A 15,497-nucleotide genomic window follows, 5' to 3' on the forward strand; every position below is an offset into this window, starting at 1 on the left:
AAGCTGGCCCTCGAGGAATGGAGGTATCTCCTGGAAGGGGCCAAACATCCGTTCAACATCTACACGGATCATAAAAATCTGCTATATTTAAAGGCAGCCCAGTGCCTTAATCCTCGCCAGTCCAGGTGGGCTATGTTTTTCTCACGTTTTAACTTTAAGCTTCATTTCCGCCCAGGTTCGCAGAATGTTAAAGCTGACGCCTTATCCCGATCTATGGAATCCGAAGAGGAAACGCCTGACTCAGTTCCACATTCCATCCTGAGTCCAGTGGTATTTGCTGCATCTCAAGTCTCCCCAGCTCCTCCTCCTGGTAAGACTTTTGTTTCCCCAGAACTCCGTCCCAAGTTGCTGTCTTGGGCCCATCAATCCAAGTTCACTGGTCATCCCGGTGTTCTGAAAACCTTCAAGTTCCTCTCTGAGACATACTGGTGGCCAAAGATGAAAGCTGACATCAAGGATTTCGTGGCATCCTGTCCTAAGTGTGTGCAGCACAAGACTCCTCGTCAGTCTCCAGCAGGTCAGTTACAACCATTGTCTGTTCCTAGTCGCCCTTGGTCACACCTGTCCATGGACTTTATCTCCGACCTTCCTCCTTCTCAAGGATACAATACCATCTGGGTTGTAGTGGACAGATTTACCAAGATGGCCCATTTTGTTCCTCTCCAGGGTCTCCCTTCTGCCCCAAAACTCGCCCAAATCTTCCTACGGGAGATTTTCCGCTTACATGGTCTACCCTCAGAAATAATATCCGACCGAGGTGTACAGTTTGTAGCGAGGTTTTGGAGGGCTCTCTGTTCTGCCATGCAGGTTAAACTGAAGTTCTCGTCATCTTACCACCCTCAGACGAATGGGCAGACAGAGAGGGTAAATCAAGAACTAGAGACATTTTTGAGGTTGTATGTTTCATCTTCTCAGGATGACTGGTTTGATCTGCTCCCATGGGCCGAGTTTGCCCACAACTTCCGCTACCACACTGCTACTGAGACAACTCCATTCTTTGCAGTGTATGGGCAACATCCTCGTGTTCCAGATTTCCAAGAACTCCCTCACATGGATGTTCCTGCTGCCACTACTGCCCTGAGTCAGTTTTCTTCAATCTGGAGGAAGATTCACACTTCTCTCAAAAAGGCCTCCAGCCGGTATAAATACTTTGCTGATCGCAAAAGACGTGCAGTTCCTAGCCTGAAACCTGGGGACAAGGTTTGGCTGTCTACCCGGAACCTCCGTCTTAGGGTCCCGTCTATGAAATTTGCACCACGTTTCATTGGTCCCTTTCCTGTCGAAAGAGTCATCAACCCTGTGGCCTACAAGCTGAAGTTACCACCTTCTCTGCGAATACCTAATGCTTTTCATGTTTCTCTCCTCAGACCTTTAGTCCTGAATCGTTTCCAAAGAGCTCTTCCAGTTGGTCCCAAAGTTTGAACTCAGCGGGGCGTGGAGTTCGAGATTGGCAAGATTCTGGATTCCCGTTGCCGGTATGGACGTCTTCAATATCTTGTCGATTGGTCCGGTTATGGCCCAGAGGAGAGAAGTTGGGTAAATTCGTTGGATGTCCATGCTCCAAGGTTGGTCCGTGTCTTCCATAACACTCATCCTTCCAAGCCACGTGGGTGTTCGGTGCCCACCCTTAAAGGAGGGGGTACTGTCAGGAATCGACTCACCAAGCTGACATCTGTCCGCCGCTGCGGACTCCGTCCTGGGTCCCTGCGTCCATCTGTCATCCGTGTCTCTGCCATCAGACGCCATCCTGGGCCTGGGAGCGCTCCTGTGACAGCGGGCGTGTAGCACGCCGCGTTCCCGCTGGGCCGCGGCATGGGCGCCGCCATGACAGCCTCCAGCAGTCAGCATACGGCGACCAATCCGGTGCTTGGCCGCACCCACTTTTCCTCACTCCACCAATGACTGTGCAACAGGGGGTATATATGAAGCTGCAGGATCAGTCTGCAGGCATCCTGAACTTTGTGTCACTCCTGCGACTCATGTGTAAGGATCTGGTTCCTGTTTCCTCCGTGTACCTGGATACCTACCTGCTGTTCCGTGTTCCTGGCTATCTACCTGAGACTCTGTACTCCTGGTTACTTCTCACAGCTCCGTGGAACTACAAGCCCCAGCAATACCTGCTTCCATCTACAGGCTTCACACTCACCACCATCTCTGTGTGCTTTAGCCTAGCAGTAGAGACTGACTCCAGGTGTGTTCCATCTCCCCACCTGTGATGCAGCTTGCATGCTGCCAGTGCTTCATCACCTGCACTGTGGACATAGTCAGACTCCTGCCTCTGCTACCAGGTTTGCCATACAACACCATCTCTGCTGGTTCCATGTTTTAATCTGCTCTGGTTCCCATACCAGAATATTCTCTGCCAAGTTATCACTCATCTGTTATCATCACTACCGGTTATCATTTCATCAGTCACCATTCATTCTGTTACCATAGACTTTCAGCTGCCACGCTGTACAATTGACATTTGCATTTCCTACTGTTATTTTCTGCTGCCGTTTTGTGAACCATCTGTTTAATAAATATCATTGCGCTCATGCGCAGAAACATAATCCAGCCTCCTTGTTTTCTCCCATCCACCTCCACTGACCCACTAGCGCCCCCTCCGGGGACACAGACAAAACCAAGTCTGACAAACCCACTCTCATGTGTCTGATGTGTTTTTCCTCCAGCTTCCTGCTTCTGCCTGGTGACATCACACATGGAGACAGCCTATCACCTCCTGTGGCTTAGAAATACCGTTTCAGAGCCTTTCACACTGCACAGTGAAACGGTTCTGAACCGGATAGGAGCCTGCTTTTTAACCGTTTCAAAATACCAGTATTTTGAATACGGTAAATTCAAGGTGGCCCTTTCACATCGCAGCTACAACCGTTTAGGAAGGCTGAAAAATCGGCAATTTACCGGGTTAAAGCTGCAGTGTGAAAGGGGTATAAGTACTCGTTACTAGAATGATTTCTACTTTATAATAAAATACAATATACATTTGTAATGAGAAAAATTCAGTTTCCTGGTAGAGTATAAAAACAGTGAAATGATCACATATACTGTATCTCAGAAATCTTGGGACAGATCCAGGCAGAGACTATACGGTGCTGTACATGGGGGGTAATTCCAAGTTGATCGCAGCAGGAAATTTTTTAGTAGTTGGGCAAAACCATGTGCACTGCAGGTGTGGCACCATGTGCACTGCAGGTGTGGCAGATATAACATGTGCAGAGAGAGTTAGATTTGGGTGGGTTATTTTGTTTCTATGCAGGGTAAATACTGGCTGCTTTATTTTTACACTGCAATTTAGATTGCAGATTGAACACACCACATCCAAATCTATCTCTCTCTGCACATGTTATATCTGCCTCCCCTGCAGTGCACATGGTTTTGCCCAATTGCTAACAAACTTGAAGCTGCGATCAACTCAGAATTACTCCCATGGTGCATAAATATGAGATCACAATCATTACCCTGCAGCTAAGAATTGTATTGAAAAACTGGAAACTGCATTTGCTATAACATTGAATATATTGTAGGTATAAAGTTAATAAACTATTGCTTTTTAGGGCTTATTTCACTGTGATTAGACTCTCAGTTAAATACAGGACAAGAGCCAAGAAAGTGTCTGTCAAATAGCAACTATAATCCAGTATATTTCATGTACTTTAGCCAGTTAAAAATATATGGAGGTCTATTTATAAAGCCAATAGCAATACAAAAATGTCTCTTTCCGCACGGTTTAGGCAGTTTTATGGAGGTTTAAGAAAAGGTTAACAGCTCTCCATGATATCTCCTGCGTTCGACAAACTAGTGCTGCAGACTGCAGTCCCCATTTTACTCAAAGGGGACTGAGGTCAGGGACAATTTACCAAGCTTCCAAATACTGCAATAGCTGTTCTAACCCAAAGGAGCATTGCCAGAGAGGGGTCTTCTGTTCCTCCCCTGATGGGTTGATGTTCCTCCTGCTGTCCCATCTATGGCAAAATAACCGATCCCCTGATATGATAAACAATAATTGACCAATTAAGCCCCACATTTGCTTTTACATTCTAATACAATATTCCCTCTCTTCTAGATTATAACTATTTATACCACCAACAATGTTGGGCTGCTTTGCCGATGCATAGAGAGCCTGGAATCTGTGCAGGGCACAATGAAATCTTGAGACTATCAGGGCATCCTGGAGAAAAATATACTGCACAGAGCCAGAAAGCTGTATCTCAGTCGCAGGTTATGAGTCCTTCAACTGGGTAATGATCCAATACATAGCTAACAGTACCCAAGAATGGATACAAAACATTGGACATTTCTATAGTGGTCTTTTATGAGCCCTGATCTCTGAATCCTATCAAACATCTATGGAAAGAGCTGAAGCATGCACCCATCAAACCTGAGACAGCCAGGGCAGTTTGCTCAGGAAGAGTGAGCCAAACTACCTGCTGACAAGGTGCAGAAGTCTCATGGAGAGTTACAGAAAGTGCTTGATTGTAATGATTGCATCTAAAGGTTGTGCAACACAGTATTAGGTCAAGGGTCCCATCATTTTTATCCATGACATTTTCATTTGTTTTATTATTTAAAACATTCTGTTGAGTCAAAAATCTAAGTCTAATTTCTAGTTAATATTTCATAAATAATGATAAATGTCAAGTACTTATGTCAGTATGAAGGGATTTCAAAGCAATACATGGGGTTTTCTTTTTTCATTTAAAGGTTCCAACAAATGTGTGTGCCCGTGTGTGCGTCTGTGTGTTTGTGTGTGTGTCTGGGTATTTGTGCGTTTGTGTGTCAGAATTTAACATTAGAATTCATGTAAATTACCTGCTTCTGATTCTGACATATGGCGAATGTGTTCTGCAAACCATGAACGAAAGTCAGACAGGCGTCGTGTCCTGCCAATGATGGGGCAATTGCTTTCAGCAGGCGATGGCTGACTCTCAGCTGTATCTGACAGCTCCTCATTGTTTTGTTCTTCTTCCACATCAGGGGTGCCCGGCTCCTCCATATTCTCCTCATTACTGCTGTGTTCAGGTGCAGAAGAATCCTCTGAGCAAGTCTCTGAGATCTGTACAAAAATGCACAAAATGTGAATATCTAATTTTTACACATTCAATGTTTATTGTGAATATCACTGCAAACAGTTGTACCAGACAGTACTGGCATCACTAGGGGGTAGCAGGGGGGTGCAGATTGCACCCGGTTTCAGCCTACCAGGGGGTAACACCAACATTTTGGCTCCTCCTCATTGACTGGGAGCTGGTGCTGCACTGTGACATCATTGTTAAGCACTCGGCTCCCAGGGCCAGACTGGCACACAGGAGTACAGGGGAACCACCCAGTGGGCCCTACTGCCTGTGGGCCCACCCCTTCCTCTATGGATCAGCTTAATTATACATATGTTACAGTCAGAGGCGGATTGGCCATAGGGCTTACAGGGAAGATTCCTGGTGGGCCGACACACCCGCGGGGCCTGTTTTGTTTGAGGACATGTGGTCCTTTTTATAGACATAATGGATAAGATGCAAAATAATTTACATATATGAAAATTACTTTGCCACTTAGCCTGTGATTGCAGATGATCTAGTGTATGCTCTGTCTGCCTGCTCGGCTGACATATAAGATTGAGTGAATAGTGATTGGGATACGGTTGGTGTAATAAGCAAGAAAATATATCTTTCTAAAGAATGATATAGTTTCCTAAATTCTGAAGGCGTATCATATCATGTGCTCATAACATTTAATTTTATTTCTTTTTAACTTCCCCTTGATGCTGGACATGCCCACTATGTGGAAAGTCTTGGGGGGAGGGTGCTGCTGCCATGGCCCATGGCTAGACCTTACACCTCTGGTGCTGCCCAAGTGGGGCCACTAGTACAAATTTTTCCAGGGCCGCTTTTTGTTCCCAATCCGCCCCTGGTTACAGTATACTGCACAGGACTATGGTGTATTTTCTACAGTGTATTGCTGTTATTAATCTGGTACATTATCATGCATGCACTAGCCGTATTTACTATATATATTTTTATCAAGGGGGCCAGATTATGCACTCTCTGATAGTTTGCCAAGTCTCTAAGCATGGGCCCCTACCACTGCATCCCCCCGCTGGCCCCTTCATGCCCCAGTCCAACACTGCCAGCTCCTGTCACTAAGGAGCAGCAGGAGGTGTAGGAAGAGTCTTTAGGGGTAGTCCAGCATCTCCCGGCTGCCTAATTGTAGAGCCGGCCCTGGGGAGGGGGCATGCCACGAAGCCATGCTCCCTTCTCGCCAAGCCACTGACACTTTTTGGGCGCTTATACTGTTTGGTTCACTGGGTGTCACTGTCCCAGCGACACCACTGCCAGATAGACATACATTAGATTACACCCCACTTCTGTTAAATATATGCCACAAGACTGGTAATCATCCATAAACTTACATACCAAACTGGTATCTTTACCACCTCAAACACTACATAGTACTATTTCTACAATCAGTGACAAACATTCAATTGTCATAATTTCTCACTGTCCATAACCACACCACAGTCACACCCAGTTTCATATAAGTATCTAAAATCACCGAAGATCGGCAAACAAAAGGTTATTTTTGCTAAACTCTGCCTCAGGCAGGTGAAGCAAAATCCCTGAAAACAGCCCAGTTTTCACCAGAACTTGGGGCTGTTTCTACTGAAAACACACAGGTTTCACTGAACCTGTGTGTTTTGGGGTGAAATTTTTTTTTTTTTTTGGGGTGACCTAATTGGATATGTAAAAAAAAAAAAAATCAAAGAAATATCTGGAAAAATTGATGCTTCTATGTGGGTATGACCCTCAGTATGAATACATTTGTCTAAAAGATAAAATGTATTCATACTGAGGGTCATTCAGATGTGGACACAGTAGCTATTACTGCTGCTGGCTTGGAAGCAACAGCTATAGCTCTAAATGGTAATGCAGCAGGAGGTGTCTATTACAAGCAGACACCTTCTGCTGCAGTAGAGATTTATAGACTACATGATTACATAACTGCATTTTTTCCAACGTTCACACACCTGAACTACGTCCAACAGTCACCAAAACCCCATCACAGAGCAAGAGCTGTATCACTCCACAACTCTAAACACTAGCATCATTTACAGAGACATTACTCACAGAAAAGAAGCACATCTCTGCCTCACTGACAGCAGCACATCCCTGCCCCACTGACAGCAGCTCAACACTGCCTCACTGACAGCAGCACATCCATGCCTCACTGAGAGCAGCACATCACTGGCTCACTGACAGCAGCACATCACCGGCTCACTGACAGCAGCACATCCCTCACTGCAGAGCCGGCCCTAACAAATATGATGCCCTAAGCAAGATTTTGTCTGATTCCCCCTAGCACCGCCGCTAGTTCTGCCTCTTACCCTGCACCCCTATCCCAGCATCATCACCCCTCACTTATAGCAGTCCTCATTTTGGTGTTCCTACCCCTTATATCTTAAATAGGAACAGCCCAAAAAGGGGCATGTTCTTGCTGGGAAGGGGTATGGCCCCACAATAGTACCCCCAATTCAAATTACGCCACACAGTAGTACAATTTTATTCACATTTTTTCATGTGATAGTGTCCCTAATTCACATAACATCACACAGTAGTTCCACTTTACCTTATATACGTTACTCCTCACAGTAGTTCCCCTTATTCACATTACATGACACTGAATTGCTGCTTATTCACATTACGCCACACCATATTGCTCTTTATTCACATTAGACCACACAGTAGTGCCCTTTCTATACGTTATGCCACACAGTAGAGCACCTTATACACATAATGCCACACCTCAGTAATGCCTTTATACATATAATACCACACAGTAATATCCCTTACACATATGGCACTCATTATTAATGTCCTCAGAAACATAATGCGCCTTAGACATTATGCCAACCTTTATTAATTCCCTTATACACATAATGTCCCTTATACATATGCTGCACATTATTAATGCCTTTATACACATAATGACACACATAATGCCCATTACACATATGCAGAACACTATTGCACAACCAACCCACCCACACACAGCACTCACACACTGTGACCTCTGCCTCTGCTTGGATACTGATGTGCCCTCAATACATCCTGCCTCAATAAGCCATGCATCAGGAGATGCTTGGCATGATAAAATAGGATTTGGGAGAGCCGCACAGGATTGTTGAATATGGATGGTAGCTTCTAGAAGAAAACTGACACTCGTAGGTAGGATATGCCCCATTCATTTATCACTTGTACACCTATATGACAATTTTCTTTGAGGTGAAAACAGTGACGGTCAGTGGTGCTCCCACGCATTTCTCAACCTCCAAATGGGTGTCGGCAGCTTCCTCAGTGGTTTCTCAGCATTTCTCTGCCTCCACTGAGGAAGCTGCCGACACCCATTTGGAGGCGGAGAAATGCATGGGAGCACCACTGACCGTCACTGTTTTCACCTCAAAGAAAATTGTCATATAGGTGACAAGACACATATGCAGACACCGCAGCATTCTCTACCTGTGTCAGAAACTCTGGAGCCAGACGGCCACAGCTATCATTAACAGACCCCATTGCCCAGGGGAAGGAACCAGTGGAATCACCTGCCAGTGAGACAAGCCTAGGAGCAAAGCTGCTTGTTGATATCGTTCACTGGGAGAGGTATTGTTAATGAATACATTGCATGATGTCTTCTATATGATCTACTGGTATTTGACCACTATATTTCTGGAATCTCATGTGCATACAGTAGTGCATGAACTTTTAGCTTTTAATACAGCTGCTTGTTTACATCAATACTGGGAGAGACATTGTCAGTGACTGCATTGCATGGTGCTTTATATAATATCTGCTGGTTATTGACTTTATATATTGGAGCATATGCATGTGCTTATTGCATGAAACTTTTGAGCTTTCAATACTAACCATTGGAAAAGCACTAACATCCTAAGAATAAGCTGTGTTGCTACACAAAGTGTGCTCATTGAATTTTTTTGAGGCTAATTCCAGGCTTTATTCCTAAATTGAAACCTCACTGGGACTGCGACTAATATATTATCCTAATATAGGAAACTTAATAATAACTATCTATGTATAGATCTGTGAATAATATATTGCTGTAGTGGTGTTATATAATATACATTTTTTTATATGTAGTATATGTGTATTAAGATACTGGCCGGTATCTATGTATTGTAATTCATTTTTAATATATTAATATATAAATATATTTTTAAGTCAGAAGCGCAGTCTCAAATTTCTTGGTCTATTTCTATATATTTGGGGATATTGGGATCAAATCCCCGAGATTAGCTGCTTTGACTTAATCAGTGACGGCGCCAGGTGTATATATTTTGTCTCTGTGTTTTATTAAGTATGCCTTAAAAATTTTTTCTAATTATATAAAAGTATAAGTGATCATTAGTGAATTTTTTTTAAAATAATTAATCCTATATACCTGACTAATCGTTCAGGAATATATGGAGGTCCATACGCACAATGGTCCCATTCCAGAATGCGACTTCTTGAGATCCATGTCCTATAAAACCCGGTCTTCCCAGGTGGTCGCCAACCAAGTACTGGCCAGGCCCACCACTTTTTTGCTTCCAAGATTGGACGAGATTGGGCTTACGTAGTGGGGTATGATTGTAGGAAGAAGCTAGGCCAAAGTCATAAAGGTGCCCAATGTGCACAAGACCTCCTGCCCCAGTTGATTTGATAGTTTAGGATAAAGAGGTATTAATGCCTAAGGTAGATATACCACTCTTGGGTGTGCAGTTTCACGCTGAAATACGCACGCCTTGGGTGGTTGAACACACTCAGTCATCAGCATCATATATGGTTGAGCTTGAATAAGAATCACACTGATTTGAAAAATTGCTGTTTTCACAATAAACACATTGGCTTATTGAATATAATCTTGACTACCTAATCCTCATTAGAAATAATGGATTCTAGCACCTGGACTTTCATTTTTTTGAATTATTTATCACTGACTGGGCACATATTTTATCTATCTATCTATCTATCTATCTATCTATCTATCTATCTATCTATCTATCTATCTATCTATCTATCTAGGGGCACAGCCAGATCTGTGGGCCCATAATAGCATTTTGAACGGGACCCTGTCCCAATGATTCTAGAGAGACACCTCTCCACAGCAGTTGTTGATTTTATACCCCATAAAAGTGCCCTACTTTATTTTCTGAACTATAGTAGTGCCTAAGTTAATGTTATGCCACATATTAGTTCCCTAGTTTACATTGAGGCTCATGCAAAAGTGGTTGTAGTGTCTTTGGAAGCAGCAGTGATAGCGCTGTATGGTGATGCAGCAGGAGGTGTCTATCACAAACATACACCGTATGTGCCGTAAGCCACCCAATGGTGGGAGAGAGATCAGATGCTGCGTCCTAGGAGGCAGCTCGGATCACTACTGCAGCAGGAGGCATTTGCTTGTAATAGACACCTCCTGCTTCGCAGAGGTCAGGAAATCTCCATCCTACAACAGAGATTCCTGACCTCTTCCCACCCCATTAATGGGCGCCGACATGCCTCCTTTTTCACATACTGAGACCGTCGCCGCCACCTCCCTGCTCCACGAACGGCAACAGACTGTCAGTCACTGACAGTCTGCTGCCATCCTTCTTCTGACGTCGCAGGATCCGTCCACGCATGAGCAGAACGGGTCCTGCACATGTGCAAAGTACCGAACATCAGTACTTTGCGCGTGATAATGCAGGTGCAACCACACCTGAATGACCCTCATTGTTTCACATTGTATGGCTACCAGTACACATTATGCAACATAGTACCCCAATTCACATGACATACAGGGGGGAATTCAAATGTTTAAAAAATCGGTTGGGTGTCTGTGTTTTTCCTATCTAATAGACAGGAAAAAACAGACACCCAACCGACTTTTCAAACATTTGAATTCCCCCCACAGCGTCATACAGTATATGTCATGTGACATACAGTAATATGATATACAGTGTCCCATTGTCCCCAGTTCATATTATGCCACATTATAGTGCCCACACTTCATATTGCGCTACATTATAGTGTCCCAGACCATATTACTGTATGTAACATTATAATGCACTCAGTGGCAGAACTATCACCAGTGCAAGCCGTGCCTTGCACTGGGGCCCGCCACTGTCAAGGGGCCCAAAGCCGCGCGGCATGTAACGAGTCACACTGACTCATTACATGCCACTGTGTGCTGCGGGCCAACGCCGCCCGCCGGGGACGCAGGCACTGCTGCAGCTGTCCCTCTCCTTCCACAGGCCACCGCTGTGAATGCTGTGATGCGCTTCCCTCAGCACAACGGCGGCGGGCAGCCTATGTGGAAGGAGAGGGACTTCTGCAGCGGCGCCTCCACCAATTACACTGTGCTGCTGCGGCTCCTGAGTCCCTCTCCCTCCTCCTTCTTCTCCCCTGCCCGGGATCATCATCTGCCAGAAGCTGCACCGAGGAGCCTGACTGCCAGCAGAGACAGTAAGTATAATCTATTCTTTCTGTCTATCTATCTATCTGTCTGCCGTAATGTGTAAAAAGGGGACGCTGTCTGCCGTAATGTGTAAAAAGGGGGACGCTGTCTGCCGTAATGTGTTAAAAGGGGATGCTGTCTGCTGTAATGTGTAAAAAGAAGACGCTGTCTGCCGTAATGTGTAAAAAGGGAACGCTGTCTGCCATAATGTGTAAAAAAGGGGACGCTGTCTGCCATAATGTGTAAAAAAGGGGACACTGTCTGCCGTAATGTGTTAAAAGGGGACGCTGTCTGCCCTAATGTGTAAAAAGAAGACGCTGTCTGCTGTAATGTGTAAAAAGGGAACGCTGTCTGCCATAATGTGTAAAAAAGGGGAAGCTGTCTGCCGTAATGTGTAAAAAGGGAATGCTATCTGCCATAATATGTAAAAAGGGGACACTGTCTGCCTTAATGTGTAAAAAGAAGATGCTGTCTGCTGTAATGTGTAAAAAGGGAACGCTGTCTGCCATAATGTGTAAAAAAGGGGACGCTGTCTGCCGTAATGTGTAAAAAGGGAACGCTGTCTGCTGTAATGTGTAAAAAAGGAGACGCTGTCTGCCGTAATGTGTAAAAAGGGGATGCTCTCTGCCATAACGTGTTAAAAGGGGACGCTGTCTGCTGAAATGTGTAAAAAGGGAACGCTGTCTGCCGTAATGTGTAAAAAAGGGGACACTGTCTGCCATAATGTGTAAAAAGGGGACGCTGTCTGCCGTAATGTGTAAAAAGGGATGCTGTCTGCCGTAATGTGTAAAAAAGGGGACGCTGTCGCCCGTAATGTGTAAAAATGGGACGTTGTCTGCTGTAATGTGTAAAAATGGGACGTTGTCTGCCGTAATGTGTAAAAAGGGAATGCTGTCTGCCGTAATATGTAAAAAAGGGGACGCTGTCTGCCATAATGTGTAAAAAGGGGGACTGTCTGCTGTAATGTGTAAAAAAGGGGACTCTTGTCTGCCGTAATGTGGTAAATGTGTAAAAAAGGGGACGCTGTCTGCCGTAATGTGTAAAAACGGGATGCTGTCTGTCGTAATGTGTAAAAACGGGACACTGTCTGCCATAATGTGTAAAGAAGAGGACGCTGTCTGCCGTAATGTGTAAAAAACGGGACGCTGTCTGCCGTAATGTGTAAAAATGGGATGTTGTCTGCCGTAATGTGTAAAGGTGGACTCTGTCTGCCGTAATGTGTAAAAAGGGGACGCTGTCTGCCGTAATGTGTAAAAAGAGGAATCTGTCCGCCGTAATGTGTAAAAGGGGCTCTACCTGGTGTAGTGGTGCTACTGTGCAGCGTAATTTGAATAATGGAGACTACTGTGCACCGTTATACGAATTGGTATTATTTTGTGGCCACACCAATTCCCCATGAAGCCACGCCCCTATATTTTTTGCACGCGCCTACGCTGCGCACTGCCCCTTTTTTGCATAGAGGGGGGCTCCAATGCCGTTTCTTGCACACAGCGCTAAAATGTCTAGTTACGGCACTGTTGCTAGGTATCCATTTCCCTGGCCCTGAGCAGGTCCCCCTTACCAGATCCTCTTCAGGGGTGAGGGGGTGGACTTGGATGGGATGAGAGGGGGAGAGGAAGGGGCGCAAACCATTTTGTTGCACCTGGGCCCACCGCTCGCTAGTTTCGCCACTGAATGCACGCCAGGTTATTTTATACCACATTACAATGAACTGGCGCAGGGGCGTAACTAGATATATTGTAGACCCCCCAAGGCAAAAGTTGTACGTGCCCCTATGTACCACCCAATGGTGAAAAATGTATATAACACATGTAACTTTGACAGGGAAGCTCTGTGCCCCATAGCAGCTGCACTCCCTGCACCTATGGAACTGTAGCTTGTCTGTCTGTCTGTCTGTCTATATATCTCTATCCAAGTGGAGTCGGGTACTGCAGCTAGTTGATGATAAGGATTAAATTGGTGTAGTTTGGAGCTAAGTATGAAGACACCTGGATAACCTTAACAAAAGGAACCCTCTGTATGTTCTACAAAAATAAAGAGGAGGAATAAAGGTGAATTCTATTGTAGAAAAAAAAGTGACTGTGCAGGGAAACACAGGATGCATGCGATGCGTGTCCTACACATAAATTGTCAGTAGTCATTGTGAGAAAACTGCAGTGTTTCTCTTGTGTCAGGATGCTGTGTGTTTATGCACTTAATATGACATGTATAACCACTGTGTGTAATTATGGTTGGCATGACAATTTATACTATCTCTTTCCATGCAGCTCATGCCGACATCCTGACCGCATCCCAGCTCACATATTACCTATGGTTATTGCAAATAATGAAGAATGAATGGAAGTAATTAGAGCAGGACCAGCTTTTATGTAATAGTTATACAGGTACACATCTTGTGGCGGATGGCAAGCACGGTTACAATTAGATGGTTGCAGTACTGGAGGTATACATTTATGAAAGTGGGAATATAACCATCTAGATAAATAAGACAGTTTCCATTTCATAATCACCTTAAAAACACACAATTCATGGAGCTCCCATTTCAAAGCAAATTACACCTAGCTCCCAAATCCAGGTTGCTCAGAATGCAAATCCCCTCCCCAAAAAAAATAAATTAAATAAAATAAAAAATCAATTCAGCATTAATATAGAGATTTCCATCGCACAGAATTGGCACAGAACATCAGGATTTAAGGGTGCCAGTCCTGTGCATTTAACCTGGGTCGACCCTGCAATATACTGTGTATTATAAGAAATGGACTGTTTATTTGGGCACACAGAGATGAGTTGGTGGTGACTGCCCACTGCATTGTATTAATCATGGCCAACAAGTTATTACTGTGTAGGCCGGAGTTCCTGAGCTATTGCTGTTTTTAGCTGTTTCACACAGCAAATGAGAACCCAATGCAGCTGCTTAAGCTGTGCTACCTGGCACAGTGTTATTACAGGAGGAGAAGAAGGGCTGGTAGAGAGGGCTAATTCTCGACACTGGTATTTGCGCAGGTAGAGAGCCCTGATATTAATCAGCATTTCATCGATCATGAATTTTACTAGCGTGAAAAATCAGTCAATGTGGGCCAGTGACGGCAGGCATGGAGAAACTTTCTGGGAGACTGTGGAAGCTTTTCAGTCGGAGCAGTGGATGGCACACTTTAGAATTTCACGTGGTACATATCTGCTGGAACTTCTCGCCCGGGTTGCACCTTTCATACCCCTTTATCACTGACATAAAAATCCTGGGTTATTGCACGTGAAATTAGGATTTTTGTCAGTGGAAACGGCTAAACCCGGGTACAGTGGCAAGGAATCCAGCCACTCGATCTCATCTCCAAACATTGGCGCTGCACCTGTGTGCGGTGATCACCAACCCGGCAATAATCTGGGTCCAGCGGCTAGTCTGAAAGCAGTCTCAGCTGGGTCGCATCCGGGTGGACCCAGGTACAAAATCCCAGATGCAACCTGATTTTGTAATCAAAAAGGGGTATCAGACAAGAGGCAGCCCAGGTCAGACCCGGGAATGATTCTGGTAGCAACCAAGGTCTTCGATCTGGGTTGATGCTTTCACACAGAAAAAGGCCCCGGGTTGAACTGGCTTGCCCCAGCAATATTCCTGGTTCCAATCTCTGTCTGAAAATAAGATTTTACTCACCGGTAAATCTATTTCTCGTAGTCCGTAGTGGATGCTGGGACTCCGTAAGGACCATGGGGATTAGCGGCTCTGCAGGAGACTGGGCACAACTAAAGAAAGCTTTAGGACTACCTGGTGTGCACTGGCTCCTCCCACTAAGACCCTCCTCCAAACCTTAGTTAGGATACTGTGCCCGGAAGAGCTGACACAATAAGGAAGGATTTTGAATCCCGGGTAAGACTCATACCAGCCACACCAATCACACCGTATAACTTGTGATACTATACCCAGTTAACAGTATGAAATATAACTGAGCCTCTCAACAGATGGCTCAACAATAACCCTTTAGTTAGGCAATAACTATAAACAAGTATTGCAGACAATCCGC

At 44.8% G+C, this 15,497-nt stretch overlaps 1 protein-coding gene across 2 annotated transcripts in view; it reads right to left on the reverse strand.

Annotated features, from left to right (window-relative positions):
- The window catches only part of ARHGEF25 (Rho guanine nucleotide exchange factor 25), a 590,130-nt gene that overhangs the window by 400,415 nt on the left and 174,218 nt on the right, over positions 1-15,497 (reverse strand). For both annotated transcript variants that reach the window (XM_063952331.1, XM_063952330.1), the window contains exon 2: positions 4,813-5,056. In XM_063952331.1, the coding sequence (XP_063808401.1) occupies positions 4,813-5,056 (244 nt within the window). The remainder of the gene's footprint in view (positions 1-4,812; positions 5,057-15,497) is intronic.

Source organism: Pseudophryne corroboree, chromosome 2, assembly GCF_028390025.1.
Source record: "Pseudophryne corroboree isolate aPseCor3 chromosome 2, aPseCor3.hap2, whole genome shotgun sequence".
Classification (NCBI taxonomy): domain Eukaryota; kingdom Metazoa; phylum Chordata; class Amphibia; order Anura; family Myobatrachidae; genus Pseudophryne; species Pseudophryne corroboree.